We start from the raw sequence: 23,140 nt of genomic DNA, 5'->3' as shown, positions 1-23,140 counted from the left end.
AACCTGCTCTCTACTCTCACCACAAATCACAATATCATCCACAAAAATCATAGTCCAGGGAGACTCCTGTCTGACCTTTAATTTAATCAACCTGTCCATCACCACTGCAAACAGGAAAGGGCTCAGGGCCGAACCTTGATGCAGTCCAACCTTCACCTTGAACCAGTCTGTCGTTCCTACTGCATACTTCACTGCTGTTACACTGTCCTCATACATGTCCTGCACCACCCTCACATACTTCTCTGACACACCTGACTTCCTCATACAATACCACAACTCCTCTCTTGGCACTCTGTCGTACGCTTTCTCTAAATCCACAAATACACAATGCAATTCCTTCTGTCCTTCTCTATCCTTCTCCATCAACATCCTCAAAGCAAATAAGGCATCTGTGGTGCTCTTCCTCGGCATGAAACCATACTGTTGCTCACAGATGGTCACCTCTTCTCTCAGCCTGGCTTCCACTACTCTTTCCCATAACTTCATGGTGTGACTGATTAACTTAATTCCCCTGTAGTTACTGCAGGTCTGCACATCTCCCTTATGCTTAAAGATCGGTACCAGCACACTCCTTCTCCATTTCTCAGGCATCCTCTTACCTTCCAAAATCTTGTTAAACAATCTGGTTAAAAACTCCACTGCCATCTCTCCTAAACATCGGCATGCTTCTACCGGTATGTGATCTGGTCCAACCGACTTTCCACTCTTCATTCTCTTAATCGCTGCTCTTACTTCCTCCTTACTAATCCTATCTACATCCTGATTCACCAACTCCACACCATTCAACCTTCTCTCTCTCTCATTTTTCTCGTTCATCAATTTGGATTTAAGTGTAATAATAATAATAATAGTAATAATAATAATAATAATAATAATAATAATAATAATAATAAAAACAGTTTTACATTTTACACTTAATTATATACGTCTGTTGAATAATACTTGACTCCATTTATGACTAAATGTTAGAATATTCAATGATATTGATATTAATGTACATGTAAATAAATGAATTTACATGTAAAATATAATTTCTTCATTATCATTATCATTATTATTATTATTATTATTATTATTATTATTATTATTATTATTAATATTATTAGGATTAACAGCTCCATTGCAACGATTGCGCTACGTGGCGCCCCCTGTAGGAAGTATGACAACATTACCTTAAATTAAAGAATTAGTCAGGCGACACACATTGACACACACACACACACACACACACACACAGAGCGTCTCTGCAGCAACATCATGTTCTTCTGCTGGGGAGATTTATCCAGAGCACAGCTCGCTTTTCCCGGTATTGGAGGGAATATTTTCACTCCGACTTCAGTAGACTTCAGTGAACCTCTGGTTCAGATATGTTGTGGAGAACAGCATACTTTATTCCTGACAGCAAGGGGCCAGGTGCTTTCCTGTGGCCGAAACTCTAAAGGACAGCTGGGAAGATCCAAAGTCAAAGATACCAAACTACCAGGTAAACACACACACATACTCAGAAAGAAAGAGAGAGAGAGAGAGAGAGAGGATAAATTATAATATAAAGATATATAGAAATCAGCAATACATATAACACTTAATATTTGGTTTATAGAATGATGAAAACATAATCACTATTTGTTGTATATACTGTATATATACAGATTTATTGTACCCAAACTGTAAAAAAAAGTAATGTATTATACTTGACAGAATGTTAAGTTTCCTTCTTGCCTTAATAAGTTTCAGTTTCGTTTCTTCAGTTCTCCTCTCTGGCATATCTGGCATTCATCCATCAGACCCCTCCTATAAGACATTGTTAATAAATAATTGTTTAACTATTTCCTTTTAAAGTATACTCAAAAGCACTAAAGTGGTGCTGAAAGCCAGATTATCCAGCTTATTAAGTTGATGAAGTTAAATATGCATGCTTTATGTTTAATTAAGCTAATTTTTACAATTATACCTCTGTATTTCATAATAATAATTATAATAATTATGAATGAAAAAAGCACTCATGGATCAACTTATTTAAAGAATTATTTAAATAATTTCCATTTAAGTAAAATTATAGCTTTTTGATCAGTATTATTAATATAACACATTACCTATTCAAATGCTAAAAAATAGCTATGATAAATTAAGATTTCTTAAAATATTTTAATAATTTGAACATAAACCTTCATTAACATTTACTGTACAGACAAAAGTATTCAAAACTGTAAGACAAACTCAATTGTATAAGATGTGTTTGGATATGGGAGTATTTTTGTCCTTGTTATACAGTTTTGTTCGATCATTTTGTTGGGTTTTATTTACACTATATAAACAAAAGTATTGGGACACCTGACTTTTCCAGCCATATGTAGTTCTTTTCCAAACTGTTACCACAAAGTTGGAAGCACACAATCGTATCTTTGGATGTGGTAGCGTTGAATTTTTCTGTCTTTTGAACTCGGAGACCCAAACCTGTTCCAGCATGACAATGCCCATGTGGGTTGAAGTGGATGATCTCCTGCTAAAGAGCTCTAAACTCAACCCTGTTAAATTCACCTTTGTGATGAATACGATTGCTGACTGCGCCCCAGGCCTCCTCACTGCACCTACATTAGTAACAGAATTTATTTACACCCTTGTAGCTGATTAAACACAAATCTCCACAACCATGGAGCCTCCAATCTTCCTAGAAGAGTGGAGGTTATAAGAACAGCAAATGGGACATGGAATGGGATGTTTAAAAAAGCACATATGACTCAAAACGCACAAATCTTTGTCCATGTAAAGTTCTGTATTAAATTTAAATACATTAGTTTATTTTTATTTTCAGTTTATACAATACAGCATCTTAATACCATCTTTCTCGAGTCTTTGCTTTTGTTATAGAATGGTAGAATGGTCTTTATCGGTTTCTCCTTCTCGTTTTTTTTTTATGTCTTTCTCTCTGTTTCTTTGAGAGCTTCTCACGGTGAGTTTCCCTCTTCTTTTTTTTATCTCCATGCAGTGAAGATTGAAGGATTGGGAGATATAGCTGCGGTGGCATGCGGACAGGACCACAGCTTGGCTCTGGGTAATTCAGGTCAAGTGTTTTCCTGGGGAGCTGGTGGAGAAGGTCAGCTGGGCCACAGCATCCCGGTGGCAAAATGTCCCAAACCAGTGTAAGTATTAGGAAAGGGTCTCTGAAGTCTGGCCCCAGGGCTGAACACTGCATTCTAGCACACACACCCACAGCGGTCAAACTAAACCCTACTGCTTTAATTCTACTAAAATTTAATTCACTGAACTGGAGCTTAAAAATTATATTTTAATGAGCATCCTGGATCCCATTTGTTAAAAAGTTTGGACATTTCTGAAAGGTTGTGGATGTATCAGGGTGGCAACTGTCAGCTTAAGAAAAAGCATTGCCACCCCGTCTGCCACCCCAACACTGGTATCCAATATATCAAATATAATTTTAATCAGTTTCCTCAACCGATTTGCTGCAGCGGCGTTTCAAAGTGATGACATAATAAAACATATATCCATATATAATTGCAAGAAATCTCATCTTTCTAATAAAGTGTGGACAGAACAAGCGACTCTTATATACTGCTTGATTTTAGTAAATCAAACAGTCAATGCAACGAGCCTGAACACTGATCTGGCCTAACTCTTTTAATGAATCAAAGCATTTGTAAGCATATTATATATTAATATAGTCTTATATTATATATATTATAGTATACGCTAAACTCTTTTCAAAAAGATGTTGTTCACTAGCATGCACTTTCAGGATTGTCCGGACTTTTGACAAATGACGTCACGTGAAAACAATGCATTTGCCGGTTTATGTTGCACCAAACACTGTGATTTATTTATTTATTTTTAATCCTATGTTGTATGGATTAGAGACAGTGGCAGTGAGTAAAAGACAGTAGGTGGATCTAAAGGTAGCAGAGCTGAAGATGTTGAGGTTTTCGTTGGGAGTGACGACGATGGACAGGATTAGAACAGAGTTTATTAGAGGGACAGTGCAGGACGTTTTGGAGACAAGGTGAGGGAGGTGAGATTGAGATGGTTTGGACATGTGCAGAGGAGGGATATGGGGTATATTAGTAGGAGAATGCTGAGAATGGAGCCACAAGGAAGGAGGAAAAGAGGAAGGCCAAGGAGGAGGTTCATGGATGTGGTGAGGGAAGACATGTAGGTAGTTGGTTTGAAAGAGACAGATGTAGAGGACAGGGGGGTATGGAGACGGATGATCCGCTGTGGTGACCCCTAATGGGAGCAGCTAAAAGATGAAAAAGAAGATTTATTTATTTTTAATTGGTGGTGATTTAAATGCGGTTTCTTTGTATTTGTTATGTGTTTTTGACTTAAGTAAACAAGTACTTAATACATTGAGGCTTTGAATTTATATATAATTGCGTGTCATGCTTACTAATGGTTAGGGTTTGGGTAACCTAACCACTTTGCTTAGTAAATTAAACTTGGCATAGATTTAAACTCGCTACAGCACAGAACCCAAGAAACAATTTATCTTAAGATCTCATTAAAATTATGTCTTTCCAATCCAGATATGTGGTTCAGTTAAAGTCAATCACACAAAATTTTATTAGAAATATTTATAGACCGATAAATGTGCGACCCCGTGTAAACACCAAATATGTGCCCCTTTCCAACATCTTTCATATTTCTGCATTTTGTAATTTCATAATATTCGCTGAGAAGTGGTAGTTCATTTGGTCAAAATGCTATAATTATGAAGGTGTTACTATTGCGCCCTTGAGCAAGGCCCTTAACCCAATAATGGCTCAGTTATGTAAACGTTCTCATTTGCAAGTCGTGTCTGCCAAATGTCGTAAATTTAAACGTTAAATGAAGAAAGTTGGGATCAGGATGACAGCATTTCATTCTAATGCTACCAATTTATAAATAGCATAAACATTTCTAAAACATGAAAATTGTTTGGTCTTTTTCAGACCAGTTCCATTACAGTTACCCTTCCAGATACCAGTAGTGCAGGTATCTTGTGGAAATTTCCATTCTTTGGCTCTAAGCAAGGGTAAGTGTGACCTTCATTTTCTAAATAAAAAATTAACATCATAATAGTGATAAAACATATCGATAAAAGAAGAACATAACTGTCTTGAAGGAGGTGAAGTCTTTTCGTGGGGTCAGAACAAATATGGGCAGCTGGGACTGGGAAAATCAGTGGACCTGCAGCCTAACCCTGCACTCGTACGATTTCTTGTTGGAGTTCCAGTCATTCAGATCTCGGCTGGTGGATCCCACACCATGGCCTTGGCTCTCCCAGGTCAGGTGTTCTGCTGTGGAGCTAACAGTGTTGGGCAGCTGGGCCTTAACAGGATTGATGAAAATGGTACTATTTTACATTTTGCTGATTATAAGATCTTGAACAGTATGTTAACAGTATTCATTGTGCTTGTTGTTGCTTGTTGTTCTATTAATCTAGGAGGAAACGAACCATAACAAATACATTTTCACAGTACACAAATGCGGAAAAATTTTATTAATTAATTCTTTTGTGTTCATATACATTTGTCTGTATTTGTCTGTGTGTGTGTGTGTGTGTGTGTGTGTGTGTGTGTGTGTGTGTGTGTGTGTGTGTGTGTAAACTGTATATATACACTATTGTTTTTGCCCCCATTTTTCATGAGCTGAACTCAAAGATCTAAAACCTTTTCTATGTACACAAAAGGCCTATTTCTCTCAAATATTGTTTACAAATCTTTCTAAATCTGTGTTAGTGAGCACTTTTCCTTTGCCGAGAGAATCCATCCACCTTACAGGTGTGTCGCAACTTGATATGATATTGCACAGGTGTGCCTTAGGCTGGCCACAATAAAACAGCATTCTAAAATGTGCATCACACAGCACAATGCCACAGATGTCGCAAGTTTTGAGGGAACGTGCAATCGGCATGCAGACTGCTGGAAGTCCACCAGAGCTGATGCCCGTCTTAAGCCGTCTCCAAAGGCGTTTCAGAAAATTTGGCAGTACATCCAACCGGCCTCACAACCGCAGACCACGTGTAACTACACCAGCCCATGACTTCCACATCCAGCATCTTCACCTCCAAGATTGTCTGAGACCAGCCACCCGGACAGCTGCTGCAACAATCGGTTTGCACAACCAAAAAACCTCTGCTCAAACTGTCAGAAAGTGTCTAAGGGAAGCTCATCTTTATGCTTGTCGTCCTCTTCAGGGTCTCAACCTGACTGCAGTTCGTTGTTGTAACCGACTTGAGTGGGCAAATGCTCACATTTGGAGAGGTCTCTTTACGGATAAATCCCGGTTTTCACTGTACAGGGCAAAATGCGTGAGGCAAATAGTGGTCACACCAGATACTGATTGGTTTTCGGATCCCCCAATACAGTTAAACTGCACATTTTAGAGTGGTCTTTTATTGTGGCCAGCCTGTGGCACACCTGTGCAATAATCACGCTGTCTAATCAGCATCTGCCACACCTGTGAGGTGGATGGATTATCTCTGTAAAGGAGAAGTGCTCACTAACACAGATTTGGACACATGTAAACAATATTTAAGAGAAATAGATCTTTTGTGGACATAGAAAAAGTCTTAGATCTTTTAGTTCAGCTCATGAAAAATGGGGGCAAAACAAAATTTTATAATTTTGTTCAGTTTGTTCAGAAATGATCCCTAAATAAGTGAGATACCAATCCCCAAATTAGCATATTGGACATTCTGCATATAGAAGTGTAATAATACATCTTTTATATTGTAGGCAGATTTACAGTGTGTGCAGTTCCAGCATTGAAGTACTTGAAGGTGTCTTCTATTAGCTGTGGAGCAGCTCACACTGCTATCCTTACTAAGGTATGTCAATTGACAAGGACATTGAACAAACAGCAGGGTAAATTCAATAATGTCTACATAATGGCAATTTCATCTTTTATTCTTTAAAAAATAAATTGTACTACATGTGCGCTACAGAACAGTTTCACAGAGATATTCCACATTTTTGAAACACATACTCATCATACAGATGCCAATCTACCTGTCCCGTCATGCATTTTCTGACAGTTTTCTATTCATGTCAGGAAGGAGAGGTGTACACATTTGGAGAGGGAGCTCACGGTCAACTCGGGCACAATTCCACCAAGAACGAGCTTCTACCCAGGAAGGTTGAAGGCATTGAAGGACCTGCTAAACAAGTAACTTGTGGAAGGTGATGAACAAATAAGATATTCACTGGACACATTCCCTTTCGAAAGTGAAAACATTTTGTTGCCATTGACGCATGTGCAAATCAGAGGAAGAATAATATGTAAATAAAGCATTTACATGTATTTATTGTTTTACAACATCACAGGAGATTTGCATAAGACTAAAGCAGAACTTTATCTCATCTATAAGGAATTAAAGCAATGTAAAAACAAAAGTTTAGTCTTTCAAAAATCACATATGTAGTGACGGTCAAGTGTCAGTCATTCGCCAATAGAAATGAAGGTGCTGTTAAACGTAATCAACTTTATTATTATGCCATGATTTCACAATTCTTTAATTATTACTATTAAATAAGGGGACAAAGATGTTTTTTTTTTTTAAAGAACAGAACGTGGTTGTTTTTAATAAAAAGTAGAACATTCTGTCTAAATTGTATACTTTCCTTTCAATTGCATTAATATAAATATACGTAAACAATAAGCTTCATTTTTGTGGTATGGCATCTTTTTTTATTATTAATTGTACAAGACTACCTACTTCTTTAATCTACACTACAGCCAGCACACTCTGGTTCTGATGCCATCTGGTATCCTCTTCACAATTGGCTCTGGTGTAAAATCTCAGGCGAGTGGTGAGACTGAGAACAGGCTGCAGCCGGTAAGACTGGAAGGAGACTGGAGCAGCTCAGAAGCAGGGTTGCTCACAGGTAAACGTTTGTTTATTTGGATGATTGTTTTACCCAGAGTGCCTTAGAACTAGGAATTCGTTGTGAAAAGCTTATTAAGAGAGGAGGAAACAGGAGGCAGGCGACAAGGTTTCGATTCCAAAAAGTTTCAAGTTTAATTCTATAGCGTTTTTCATAATGGACATTGTCTCGAAGCAGCTTAACAGAACTTAAGAATTAAAGTGAATGTTTATTTATCCCCGATGAGAAGCCTGGGGTGACTGTGGCAAGGAAAAACTCCATTTGATGTATGAGGAAGAAACCTTGAGAGGAACCAGACTCAAAAGGGTGATATTAAGAGTGCGATTATAGTCTTTAAAACAATACAAAACACTGGAGACTGAGAACTACTATGAGCACCGGAGGGTAAGATTATGATAATGTCCTTTCTTCAGTCTTATACATTCAGTTGACGTTATGGATCCAGGAGCTACTGAGCAACTCATAAAAGAGATCAACATTTGAGATCATCAAAGCTCCAACACCAGCTTCTCCATGCCAGCGCCTTTAAACATTCAAAGAGGCCCAATGTCCAAATTCTTCATGAGGTGGAATTATCTAGGGATGCACCAGCACCATTTGGATTTTACCTCATGAAGAATTTGGACATTGGGCCTTAAAAGGTCCATAATCTTTATGAGGTGGGACACAACTGGAGCTGGCACAATCTCAGGATGCCTCAGGATGGGTAGAGAAAGAAAAGCAGTGGAGAGGAATTAGCGTAGCTGCTGTTCATAATATTAACAAGCACAAGCATTTAATCAGATGTACTGGAGCACGTTTATGATATGTAATGTGTGTTATGTGTAGGACTTGCTAAAGATACGTCTTTAATCTGCGCTTAAACTGGGAGAGTGTGTTTGAGCTCCCAACACTGTCAGGAAGACTATTCCAAAGTTTAGGAGCTAATTGTGAGAATGTTCTACCATTTTTAGTGGTCTTTGCTAGAAGCCTGTTTTTGTAATGTAGGTGATATGATTTTCAAAAGACAATTTGCTGTCTAAAATAACTCCCAGGTCTTTTACTGTTGAACAAGTATTTACAGTACATGCTTCTAAATGCAAGTTGAATTGCTGGAGCTTCTGTGTACCTGTTTATCTGAATTTAATAATAGAAAGTTATGCGTCTGTAACAGTCACTGGTTCCGTGCTAAAAGAAAGAGAGACAGGCAAAAGTTCACCAAGCAGAGCTGTCTATTTTCTTTCGTTCTCACCCCAGCGCTTTACTTTCCAGTACTCACGGCAGGGCTCACCCACACACTTGCGGTTCAGGACTTTCCATCTTGACGTTCGCCATCATCCTTCGGATGGGGCAACAGTGTAATGTGCTAGTAAGGATAGAGTCTATGTTGTTAGCCATTTTGTCAAGATCATTCGCATTTAGGGGTTTAGTGAGAAGTTGAGACAGATCAGGCAGAATACTTATGAGTCTGTTCTTAGTGGTCGAAACAATAGTCCTACCAAGTCGATATTGTGGTGAGACGCAGCTAATCTGCTCTAACAGTAGTGTGTAGAATATGAGGTAATGGTCTGTGATGTCATCATTCTGAGGTAAAATATCTCTATCAGTGACGTCTGCTCTGTGGGATATTATTAAAACAATGAGTCGGTCTAGTGATGTTTTGTTTAACCTCAAAAGAGTCCACAAATGTTATTCATAGGGCATCATTTGCATTATCGACATGAATATCAAATCTTCAACAAGCAGCACTTTATCAAAATTGACCAAGAGGTCTGACAGAAAATTAGCAAACTCTGAAAGAAAATCAACATAGGGCCCTGGGGGTCTGTACACGGTGGCCATAGCGAGATATAGTAGAGGTTTTTTTTGCATATCTGAAGGTACAACATTACGAGCAAGCACTTCAAATGATTTAAACCAGAATCTAATCTTTGACTAACAGTAAGAAGGGCACTATAAATGGTTGCTTACGACCAGTCTTATAAGCATATCCTGATGGTGTGAACTCATTTAGACTCATGTAATCATTTCCATTGTTCCAAAAGTCCATTGTTTTAATTTCTTTCAACATTTTTAGTTTATAACGCACATCCACCCAACACACACATCTCTGTGCGTTCAGTCCTCTCTCTCTCTCTCTCTCTCTCTCTCTCTCTCTCTCTCTCTCTCTCTCTCTCTCTCTCTCTCTCTCTCTCCCAAGGCTTCTGTCTTTCTTCCGTTTATCCTCTCTGCTGCTCATTGCAACAGAGAACACTCATTATTGAAAAGTATGCACAGGTGTTTTATTTGTTTTATTTGTTATTATTATTATTATTATGATTATTGCTAATAATTCTTATTCAATTATTAACAAATTACAGTATACTACCCCAAACTGATCACCATTCTTTAAGACTCCTGAGTAGCCTAGGCCATGACTGTACTTATGATATTTTTAAGTTACAATGGGGACTACCATTAGAACATTCTTTTAACATTTATACAACAGATTTAAGGTAACTGGACATAATATAGAATATAGGTGACTGCAACTCCTCACTCATTTTTGCCCCCAACCCAAATGTCTTCAGATGCTTGTGAAGTATCTTTTTTAAATAATTAATATTTATCATTACATAAACACATTGCAGTAAATACAATGATTTTAAGAGCCATTGATTTTGGATCACATTAACTAAAGCCGTTTTAAATCTCAAAAATCACGAAATGACGCTCTTCCTTTTGGTGTCTCCTCCAAAGCCCCGCCCCCAAAACAATCAAAGACTTGGAGATGTCGATGGCACAAACCTGAGATTATTTAGTGCTGGAATTAAACAATGAGAACATATTGTAATATTTAAACAACTTATTGTAATATATTTTTTTAAATGGTTGCTTTAATAATTTTAAAAGCTGTTGAAAAAACTGACCCTGATATATCACCCAGAAAATTGAAGAAAAAATATCTAATTTAGCACAAACATACCAAGTCATCCAGAGAAATTACAAGCAGGTTTGCTCAGGAGTTTTACACACACACACACACACACACACACACACACACACACACACACACACACACACACACACACACACACACACACGATGAAAGATGCAGTCATTCATTTAGATTTTACACTAGATTTTACACATTTTACACCTTCAGCATTAGATTTATTATTAGACAGCTCAGCTGTAGAAAGGAATGCCAGAGGAGATTGTTTGTCCTGACAGCGATCACACTGCACAACACTGCACTGAGACTCTGCATCTTATTATTAGCTCATGGGTCAATATATGAACTTGACCAACATCCACTGTTTGCAACCGTACACACCATTACTGCCTTTCACTCTTACCATTACACTGCTTACAGTGATCTTTTCTAATTTTTTTCATTCAAATAGAAATGAAGATATCATCTGGATACAGCACCAACTTTCTTTACTTTCCATCTCTCAAGGTAAACACACTGCCATACTGTATATTACTTTATACAGCTTTTTCACCTGTGGCAAGTACATATATATATATATATATATATATATATATATATATATATATATATATATATATATATATATATATATATACAGTTCTGTTGCTGAGGAGTTGTTTGTCAAGTCAAGTCAAGTCAGGTTTATTTCTATAGCGCTTTTCACAACAGACATTGTCTCAAAGCAGCTTTACACAAATCAACAGTTAAGGTGAATGGTGTGAATTTGTCCCTGATGAGCAAGCCGTGGCGACTGTGGCAAGGAAAAACTCCCTTAGATGTTATGAGGAAGAAACCTTGAGAGGAACCAGACTCAAAAGGGGAACCCATCCTCATCTGGGTGACATCAAGAGTTTGATCATAAATCTTTCAACAATACAGAACACTGGAGAGTGAGAACTAACATGATTACTGGAGTATAAGATTATAAGTGATGTTCTTTCTACAGTCTTATACAGTCTATATGGTTAGTATAAGGTTTTGTATTCTATATACCTGTGAAAAGTTTATAGATTTATTATTCTAGATAAGTACGAATTTTTGACAACCTCAATAGATAATGGTCAGGTTTTGGTGATATTGCTTTCAAACAAAAGAGCAGATTTACATTACAATTTTCTTTTTTTTTTTGTTTATTTGTTCAGCCCAATATTTTTGGAAAGCCATTCGGGAAACTTGAAGAAGCCCAAGTGCAGAAATGGGTTACAATGTTGGAGACTGATAAAAGAATCAATGAAATCAAAAGGTAAGAATAAATTGCTTTATTAAAGATTAAAGTGCTGGTACATTATGCTTTGCTATGCTTTATATATATATATATATATATATATATATATATATATATATATATATATATATATATATATATATATATATATATATAAAGCATAGCAAAGCATAATGTACCAGCACTTTTAATCATAAAAATTTATGTAATGAAAATTGAGCTTAGTCCTTCTTTACATATCCTCCACCTAAGGCGACACTTCTCCAATTGATGAGCTGGTGGAGACCTTCCTTGAAGAAGCCTTCTTTTGACTCTTGAGAAAAGTTCCACCCAAGTAATTATCACTTAGAAATGGTGAAATTTGTGGGCGACTTTGGGTACGAAATTCTGCCTCATCCCCCCTAATCCCCCATCCTCTCAACCAGTGACAACTTCTTGAAGAAACCACTTCGTGGCAGGCGTCTTAAAGACGACAATGAGGTGATTGCAGCGGTGGAACTTTTCCTTTAAGAGTCAAAAAGAAGGCTTCTTTAACGATGGTCTCAACCAGCTTATCAATCTTTTGTATATATATATATATATATATATATATATATATATATATATATATATATATACTGTATATATAAAACATAATTTACTTTATTCTTTAATTTTTTTTACCACAGAGAGATTTCCTTGACCTTTGCCACAAGCTCTAATCTGGTCGCCTGCTTCCTCAAAGACAGGTAAATCTGTTAAATATATCTTAAATGAGAAACCAGTGGCCTGTAGATATTTGATATTCTTGATAATAATTCTGCTACTCTATGCACAATAATACAGTTCATTCCTCACACTTTGAAATCTTTTGTAATCAGTAGGAATTCTTCAGGTGCCATTCAGATTGATTTGAATGCTGCTAGCCAAACATTTGACAAGCTCTTGACCATTCCCTGGATCAAAAACTCAGTTGAGTATATTTTTTATTATCAGGCAAAGCTTTCATATAAAAGGGATTTGTATCCTGTGACTATTGAATATTTTACATGGCAATCAGGCAAAAAAAAAATAATGCAGATATTCAGTTCATATTTAAAATGAATATAGGAATAAAGCAAAAGGGTCATAAATTTATCAATAAACACTTCACAATGTTTTTATTGTCAGGCTGGAATATGTCAACATCTAAATCTAGTATAGTGAATAATAATACGTCAGCAATCAACAAACTTCGTTTGAATGTATTTATTATTGACATTTATCTACAAGGTACATACTGAATTAATTAAAGTGAACTTAATTATAATTATAGAGACAAATCTACACAAAATAGTGCTACATATGAAAGCAAATCCAAAATTATATTTATATTTTTATCTAGCTGATGGGGAATATCTGGGGAAGAATTTATGGCCCAAGGTTTTTACTGTTTTGTCTCCTTGAGCATAAAATAACCCTTTGATTATATCAAATGGTTTACAGTTTTTTTGATGAAAGTTTGTTGCAAGAAGGTTGGTTAAAAAAGGGCACTTAGTAGGGGTAATGCACCTAAAAAGCTACTTAGTTATAGTTGCCATATTCAAATTCATAGTCATGCTCCTGTCCACACTAATTATGTGACTACCCACCTGACTGTACTGGTAATGCGATTAACTTTTATAAGAATCAGCTCAAAAGCATCTATTTTCAATGAAACTTAGATAAGAATCTTTATTTGTTCCGCCCTGGTCTACTAGATGTGTATCTGACACCCCTATTATAATTGAATCCATCGATCAGTAGTGATCTCCCTAAAACCAAACAGATATACAGAAGCTGAACAAGTTAAGATATAATACAGTAAATGTAAATTAGAGGTTGGGAGATTCCTCAGTTTTGCAGGTTATTCGGGACTGATAGTTAATTGCTGGAACTATCCACAAAAATCCATACTGATAGTTTTTCCGGGTTGCATGCTGAGATGGTACGCTGTCATACAGTTCGAGAGCGACCTCTAGAGGCAAATCAATGATGCCATGTGCTGTTAGCTTTGACACGTGGCTTCTTAACCTCATTCATGTTAGATCATAGTGCATTAAGTAAAGTTAATAGATAAAATGAAAATGAAAACGAACAAGAAAAATGTTGACATTAACAAGGCCAGAGCATTGAAATTACATTAACTCACATTTTTTATTTTGTAATAAAGTTCAGTATTATTTTACATGGAGTGTTATTTTTATTTAATTTATCCAGTATCCATTTAAAAAACTATCGGATGAGTACTCGGTTATCGTACAAGCCAACCTAGCTACTGGTATCTGTAAAATCCGCTATCTCTACTGTAAATCTACTGATCATTTTGAGCAAATTTACATTACATTAAAGTTCTTTTACCCTAGGTGAACATCACACATGTGGTGGACATCCTTTTGTATGCTACACCGGTGATGAGGTGTCCTGAGATCTTCCTGATTCTGCCCACATGCTCCTTTCTTCACGAACATCACAGCATCATTCCGCTGGTGCTGCCGTTAGCTGTAGCCATCACAAACCTCAGTGAAACTGCATTGAAAATCCTGAGTATGATTTTTATTGCCATTATTCATTCATACACACATTCATCTCTGTATATCAATTTCTCTATTTGAATTACAGGCAAATATGGATATGAATATGAACCTATGTTCCCTCATGGAAAGGCAAGAAGATTGTTTTGCCCTTTGTATTTTCCCAACAAATTAATTCAATTCAATTTAATTTCTTTTCATTTGTATAGCGCTTTTATCAATAAACATTGTCTCAAAGCAGCTTTACACAGATAATTACTGTTATCGCTGTATATATTGAGGTTTAAAGCCCGATGAGCTCGGCTTTTATGTCCTCATCCTGCTTTTTTTTCTATATTTCAATTACAGTAAATCTTTAGTTGAAGCCATAAAAGTTTATTTCTATTGACTGGAAACAGCAAGGCCAATAACACAGACATAAGTGATAAGGACAATAGTGCATAATGTTGCCAATGTTAACCTTTGGACCCTCCTGTAGCCTATATTCAAAATACTAATAGAAACAAAATGAGGATTTAAGGTTTAGGAGATGCAGGTACATTGTATTAATATAGTTTTAGGCAGTTTAAGACATTTTCACTTATAACTTCCTTTAAAAATCCAGTAGCAGAATGATAAAGAAAATTCAGGAGTAAACATTTAAGATTTTAGAGGCAATTATTACTATTAAGACTATTCAATTCAATGTCATGTGTATAGTAAATAATTTACAATTATAAATTACACATTTCGAATGTATAAATAAGTCCCTGTAAGTTTGTCCCTAATGAGACTAATGACTACAATCACCATGAATTGTTTTGCACTCAAGTGTCCATCAGTGGACAGCTGATTATTTCAACAATGATGGAACTATACTGAATGGATATTTGGTGTCACACAGATGAAGATGGGTTCCCCTTTGAATCTCTCAAGATGTTTCATCCTTAAATCATATCAGGGAGATTTTACTCACCACTGTCGCTTACACACATCTTGATGAGCTTAAACTTATAGGGGATATAGGGCTAAATTAATGAATTTGTAATGTTTTTCTTTTAATCTATTAATTTCTTTTAAGCAGCTTTCCTTTGACATTGTTCATACAAATAAACACACATAAATACCAATCAAATTGATCTGAATTAGAAGAAATGTGTATAATATGGGTAACTGCATTTTATTTATTCATGGTTTATCCTTTTTATGACCGACAGAAGAACACTGGATCTCCATGGATGCCAACATTATGACAAAGCATATCCGCATGTGGAAACAAGCCATCGCCTTCCTCCTGATGTCGCATATGTGGGTACATTATAACCCTGGTTTAAAAGCAGTGCTGGAAGTCCTCAAGTTACTTTACAAGGTCAGTGGCTGCTTTTTGGGCTATCGTACTTCAATAGACAGATATTATACATAAATCAATTAGAAAATTACCTTTTTTTAATAGAAAGAGTTCTGTTCAATTTATTACAAAGTGTTATTAAGTCCAAGAAATTTATATTCGAGCTTTATTAGCTATTATTTATATAAACAGACATAATACCTTAAAGCATTTATACCAGAAGATTAAAAGAAAAAGCACCTCTTTCATTTTTGAAAAAGAAAATACAGATCTTATTGTAAGTTGTCCACAAACTCTAGTCCTTATTGTGTATTTCCTGTAAATGGCAGTCAAAATGTGTCCACTTCTTATATTGTTTTAAATGTTACCACCTACCTAATAATTTATAACGCTAGAAATTGAGCCCTGGGAGTTATGGAGTTATAATTAAATATTCACCTTGAATTTAAGTGTGTATGGGAGGTGGTAGCTTAGTGACTGAGGATAATTGAATAATTATATTTTGTATTCATATTAGATTAACATTAATCCACGCTTTTCCATTCGAAGGGAAACAAAAGGGCGGTGAAGTCAAAGAAGGTTCCACTCAGCGAGTTCTACATCCCAGAAATCGGCACCACACCTCAGTTACTGGAAAATGATGTTGCGCTGTGGATATCGATTAAGCGTGGAGCATTTTTGGTAAAACTATTAAATGTGTGGAACAAAAAAAAAAAACAAGAATCGCTCCACCGCAACAGGGAGCTAGCTGATGTAAGCAAATTAGTTTTTCTAATCTTATTTTTCATGTTGGACAGGAAGTGCCTCAGACACCTGCCATTTTCTGCCGTTACCCATTTCTCCTGGACCTGATGAGCAAAATCGTCATTTTCAAATACATTGCTGAAATTACAAAGGTATTCCTGTTGTTATTAGAGAATATTAATTGTCAGGTTGTATTGCATGTACTCAGTATACACATGTATTTGTGCTGATATTAGATGAAATGGCTGTATATAAATGTCTCTGATCATAAGGTGTAAGTTTCTATGTGTCAAATAATGGCTACTTCATCATTCCTAATAATAATAGTGCATAGATGTTTTTAGTAAAAAATAACATTGGAGCAAATGCAAGTATAATCCTTGGAATGGGTATAATCCTTAACGAATGGAACGGCGAGTCGGAACCAGCGGGGAATTCTGTCGGACACGGATCCGGATATGGAGCAGGGACCAGCGGGGAATGCTGGTGGTCTGGAATCCTGGAGATCAGTAACTTGACCATTTAGAACCGACAGCGAGAGAGGCCAGAACAAGAGCTTATAAAGGGGAATGGGAATGAGGAACAGGTGCCGGTGATTAACGCCGAGAGCGGCAGAGACAGGCAGCGTGAGAACCTCCGAGGGGGGTGTGGCAGGTGGATCCCTGACAATCATTTAGAACACATTTTACCTTTCCTTTTTCCTGCAACTGCTGGTGAGCTGGTGAACTGCAAAATAGATGAAATGAATGTCAAAAACAGTTACACCTTAACTTGAATGTGAACAAAAGCAATAATGATGGCAACCACTGAAGGATAAACAAACCACATTGATCGTGGTACAGTGGAGACTGTTATTGATTTTAGTTTTAGTTAGATAACATTATAATTTATCGTAAAACACATTTTTGGTAAACTCCACAATAAACGATAAACGAATTACATTCATGTTCCAGGTTGCTCATCAGATCATCCACAACAGTGTGGTGACTGGTGGAATCCTTCAGGACATGCACAGGGAAGTGCCAACACCAATCCTCCAGCTGAAAGTGAGACGCACTGCCCTGCTTGAGGACACATTCAGACAACTTAACAATGCTGACCATGAGAACTTCAAAAAAACTCTTGTGGTAAGAAGAAAACTTTGTCAAAAAAAAAAAAAAAAATGCAACTGGTCGGTGAAACTAACTTTCAGGTTTCTCACAGGTGCAGTTTGTAGAAGAGTCCAAACTGACAGATGTGAACAAACGGGATTTCTTTCTTCATGCTTTTAGTAAGCTTTTGGCTCCTGAATCAGAGTTGTTCATGTACAATGATAATCAAACAATGATCTGGTTTCCTGCCCAGGTAAAAAATATACCATTTGACGCTTAATAATGTTGATAAATGCTTACTTTATGCTTACATACTTACATTACATTGTTCTGATTATTTATTTTCAGCCAACGCTTGAATTAAAACAATACTTCCTGTTTGGGATCCTCTGTGGCCTGGCTCTCTACAACAACAACATTGTGTACATGCCCTTTCCTCTGGCCTTGTTTAAGAAGCTGGTCAATGTAAAGCCTAGTTTGGAGGATATGATCGAGTTCCTCCCTGTGACTGGAAAGTACGATACTTGTAAATTTTTCTGGTCTTTAATTATAGTTTAATTCACTATTTCACTATATATAATATATAGATGCACTTTCTATGAATAACTATCAGGTCTAAGCAGGCATTAAGAAGTTGTTTGTTCTCAGCAATAATACTACACATTAGGAAGACTGTACAGAGTTGTTAAAAAAAACCACCTAGGTTACTACTATTTAGTTCTAAAGAATCCTGTGTAATTACATTATTCAGATCCCTCCGCACACATACCGTTTCCACAAAGTCAGAGGCACACAACTGTATAGGATGACTTCGGATGAAGGAGCATTACATTTTCTCTTCACTTGATATAGGAGACCCAAACCTGTTCCAGCATGACAATACCCCTGTGCACAAAGCCAGCTTTATTAAGATATGCTTTACATGGGTTGGAGTGAAAGATTTAGAGTAGGTTGCTATAGAGCTCTGACCTCAACATTATTAGGATGAATTGGAATGCTGACTGCACCCCAGGCCTCATCGCCTCACCTACATAAGTACCTGACTTTACTAACACCCTTGTAGCTGAATGAACACAAATTTCCACAAAAAAACTTCTGAATATTAGTGAACATCTTCTCAGAAGAGTGGAGGTTATTATAACAACAAATGGGGACTCAATGTGGAAAAGGATGTTCAAAAAGAACATATCAATCTTATTGTTAGCTGTCCACAAACATTTGTCCATAGAGTGCACACACAAATTAAAGCAGCATAGATGGTTAGAAGTGTAGTAAATGTAATATAATATGTATATACCGCTTATTCATTTGAGAAATAATTAACGTGAAAATGCAACTAATGACAAATATAAGAAATATAAGATACATGATTATGGAAGGTCATTTATTTGTAGATCACACTCGGTATGATAAATGTTAATAATTATTTTAGTTGAAAAGCTTGGATTAGCTTTTAATGACCCAAAATTACTCATTTGTATTAATATCTGTATTGTTTTTTATTCCTCAGTTGTTTGCACTGCATTCTTCATGAATACTCTGAGGAAGTTGTCGCTGACTTGGACATCGATTTCTGTGTACGAGACAATTCGATCAAAATTGCATAATATGACATTGATAATTTTTTTTTGTAATAAATAATTATTCATTTACAAAAAAATCTGTTCCTTTAACCCTCAGGTGCACTGGAACGGTGTTGAAACGGAGCTTGAGCCAAACGGAAAAGAAAAATCTGTGACAAGTGACAACAAGTAAACTACATTTTGAACATTTGTATGATAATATGAAATCATTTATAAAATGTTAATACTTCCTATAAGCTTATTTAACTGCATGCAGTATTAATACCCCTCTTATAATGTACAGTATTTGATCTTAATGGCCTAGGATGTGTTAATGATTCTTAAACCTATGAAAAACTATTGTGTTTGTCTCCATTGTGATGATTATTTCCACAGAAAGAAGTATGTGGAAGCATATCTCGACTACGCACTGAACAAGTCAGTAGACCAGGTGTTTAATGAGTTTAAGAGGGGATTCTACAAAGTGTGTGATGAAGAAGTGGTGAACTTCTTCCAGCCGGAGGAGCTCAGAGGAGTGATGGTGGGAACAGAGGAATACGACTGGGACACATTCAAACAGGTCTGATAAACTCGGATAAATGGCCAGGTTTCAATGTTGATAAGTTCTGTTTGGTTTCCTCCAGATATTATGGTTTGAATTTAGCCAAAGTCGTTCAGTCATGGATTTACCAGAAGATAGATTCATGTTTTTTCTGGCATAAGAGCTTTCTTTTGAAAACATTGAACAAACTGTTATGTTCTGTATACTAAAAGTTGGTTTCCTCTAAATCTGGAAAACACCTGATTACCTGGTTATTATATCTGTGGAAACATTTTAGGATTTTACTATCCAATGAATCCTTTAAGAAGCCCTGAAAATTGTTACTTCTAATATATGTCATAAGTCATAAAGTGGAATGCTGCTGAGACGGTTCTGCATTTACAGGAGCTCTTGTTTAGAATGGCATTCACGTTCTCAATCCCCTCATTGATTACAGCCCCTCTCCAGCTTGATGCTCATTTTGGCTCTGAATTCTATAACAATGTAATGGTTTTGACTGACAGAACACACAGATGTGTATCACAGTCACAGCCACAGTCTTGTGCCATGACAGTCTTTTCTCTGGAGGTTTATTGAAGATATAAAACATTATGAAAACATTTATTGAGAAGCATTTTTGCAGATTGATTTGAATTATTTCAGAGTATGATCCTGCTATATTTATGTGAAGAACTATTGTATTGTTGTATTTAGAATACCGCATATTCTGGGCAATACCATGAGAGACACCCTGTTATCATTGCATTCTGGGAGGTCTTTGAGGAGCTGACGCAAGAGCAAAAGAAAGCCTTTCTTTGTGAGTACATTTCTTTTGTTTCTATCTATTTGACATGCTTGTGTGTTTCCAATAATTAAAGCCTGATCCCAAACCTAATGCCAAGGCAAGTATGTTTTGATCACCATTTCTATCCATGTTCAAGTATATAGTCAGTATTTTGCAGGTTCAATAGTTTAGTAATTAGCCTTAGTTTACTGGCTAACCATATTTTCAGTGAATAGATTCTACTTGGCTACAGTTCCAAAAAAAGATGCTAATGCTAGTTTGGGATGAATCCTTAGCATTCTAATCTCACCAACTAGCAATTGACCATGGATAAACAAATGTCATGAACCAAATGTCAAAAGTAATCTTGGAAAAATGACGTCCCAAATCATATCCTTAAAAGGGTTCCTTTATTATACCAATATGACCTTAAGGCCACTTCAAGGTACACTCTGATCAGGCATAACATTATGACATTATAACATTATAAATGATGAAGTGAACAACACTGATTATCTCTTCTTTATGGCACCTGTTAGTGTGTAGGATATATTTGGGCAGCAAGTAGGAAGTTGTGAAGTCTGGCCCAAGTGGTCCGATCCAACAAATGATCTACTGTAGCTCAAATTATTGAAGAAGTTAATGCTGTTAATGCTCAATGTGTCAGAACTGTTTTGATGGCTAAAAGGGGGACCAACACAATATTAGGCAGGTGGTCATAGTGGTAAGCCTGTTTGGATAATATTTACTAAGGAGCTTGTTTTCATTGATTATGCAGATCGTATGTGGGACCTCTAAATGTACAGTTCAATATATTAAAGTAATGTGAACAAGAATCGTACAATTAGAAATGCAATATTCTCACACACACACACACACACACACACACACACACACACACACACACACACCCGCCCGCCACTATATATATATATATATATATATATATATATATATATATATATATATATATATATATATATATATATATATATATATATATATATATATATATGTGTGTTTGTGTGTGTGTGTGTGTGTGTGTATGTGTGTGTGTCTGGTAAATGCTGAATGGTCACATGGTCATTTTCCTGTCCTTCCTCTTTTACCAGTGTTTCTGACGGGTTGTGACCGCGTACCCATCCTTGGAATGGATCAGGTTAGGATGACCATGTTAGACCGTCCCAACTCCACTCAGGACCATCTGCCGGAATCGCTCACCTGCCATTCTTATTTACTGCTCCCTCCATACGAGAACAAGCAACGTCTACAGACAAAGCTTATCGAAGCACTAAATCACAACAGAGGCTTTTGGAGAGAAGAATAAGAAAATGTTTAGGTTGTACATTGTTCTAAAATGTATTCACCATTATAACATATATACTATATAGATCATAGATTATATATAACATAGCATTATTAGTTTATTAGTTTATAGCATTATTAGGATAAATTGCATGTGGAAACAAATATATTATGTCACTTACAAAGTAATACGCAGCACAGATATAGTTGATTAACCAATATTACACTTGTTGAAACTTATTTAAAGGCTCTTCTAATACAATGAAATAAAAGTATGTTCAGTTTATGTCTTCCTCTTCATTTTCTTTTTCTTCCTCTTTCGGCTGTTCCCATTAGGGGGTCACTACAGCGGATCATCCGTCCCCATACCCCTCTGTCCTCTACATCTGCCTCTTTCACCCCCACCACCTGCATGTCTTCCCTCACCACATCCATAAACCTCCTGATTGGTCATTTCTCTTTTCCTCCTTCCCGGTGGCTCCATCCTCAGCATTCTCCTACTGATATACCCCATGTCCCTCCTCTGCACATGTCCAAACCATCTCTCTTTTCACCCTTCTATCACAAATTATATGTTTAGTTTAAGTGATTTTGGAAAGTAAATTGTTTTACAGGTGTGTGAATGAGAAAGCATTTTACCACAATGATATATTGCTTTATGTTGCTATCTGACTGTTTTTAGATTCAAAACTGTACTCATGCTGTAATAATAAAATCATAGAGTGAAATTTAATTGTGCATTAAAGTATCTGAACTGGGCCCAAACAAATATAATACCTGCCTGCCTCAATGGAACCTTCAGGCTGCATTATAATACATTGTGTTGTGTGCAAATTTGATTGATTGTTAACAATACAGTGATGTATTTTGTCATTTACGGCAATGAAGAATAACTCATATACACACAAGGAAAACTAAACTGTATTTTCTGGACTATAAGCCGCTACTTTTTTCGCACGTTTTGAACCCCGCGGCTTAAACAACTAAAAATCTAATTAATTAATTTTTCCTGGGTTTTTCCCGGTTTCACAAACTTCAAGCCAAAAAACTGAACCCCATAACATTAGACCAATAAAATTTTAGAACACCTGTGTTCTGAGCTGCACGGCATCAGGAGAAAAAACTTCCATCGGGTGATTTTAAACCCAAAACGATACCAAAAGATAAACTCCCGAGAGAAATAGTTGTGAAAGG

At 36.4% G+C, this 23,140-nt stretch overlaps 1 protein-coding gene across 2 annotated transcripts; it reads left to right on the top strand.

Moving 5' to 3' along the window:
- The first annotated feature begins 1,204 nt into the window (after positions 1-1,204).
- LOC124400479 (probable E3 ubiquitin-protein ligase HERC6) lies at positions 1,205-22,232 on the top strand. Of its 2 annotated transcripts, none has more exons than XM_046872367.1 (23): positions 1,205-1,483; positions 2,987-3,140; positions 4,944-5,026; positions 5,117-5,344; positions 6,732-6,823; positions 7,048-7,175; positions 7,732-7,880; positions 11,246-11,301; positions 11,979-12,079; positions 12,730-12,789; positions 12,925-13,012; positions 14,425-14,605; positions 15,789-15,940; positions 16,469-16,600; positions 16,717-16,815; positions 17,617-17,790; positions 17,867-18,007; positions 18,103-18,269; positions 19,265-19,331; positions 19,435-19,505; positions 19,713-19,896; positions 20,572-20,674; positions 21,754-22,232. In XM_046872367.1, the coding sequence occupies exons 1-23, from the start codon at positions 1,258-1,260 to the stop codon at positions 21,966-21,968; spliced, it is 3,051 nt and encodes a 1,016-aa protein (XP_046728323.1). In that variant the 5' UTR covers positions 1,205-1,257; the 3' UTR covers positions 21,969-22,232. The 2 variants fall into 2 exon arrangements, with proteins under 2 accessions (XP_046728323.1, XP_046728313.1); XM_046872357.1 differs by having other exon boundaries at positions 12,922-13,012.
- The last annotated feature ends 908 nt before the right edge of the window (positions 22,233-23,140 follow it).

The sequence above is a fragment of the Silurus meridionalis genome, chromosome 2, assembly GCF_014805685.1.
Source record: "Silurus meridionalis isolate SWU-2019-XX chromosome 2, ASM1480568v1, whole genome shotgun sequence".
NCBI lineage: Eukaryota > Metazoa > Chordata > Actinopteri > Siluriformes > Siluridae > Silurus > Silurus meridionalis.
Note: the sequence above shows the minus strand (reverse complement) of the source record. Positions and strands in the feature narration are given on the sequence as shown.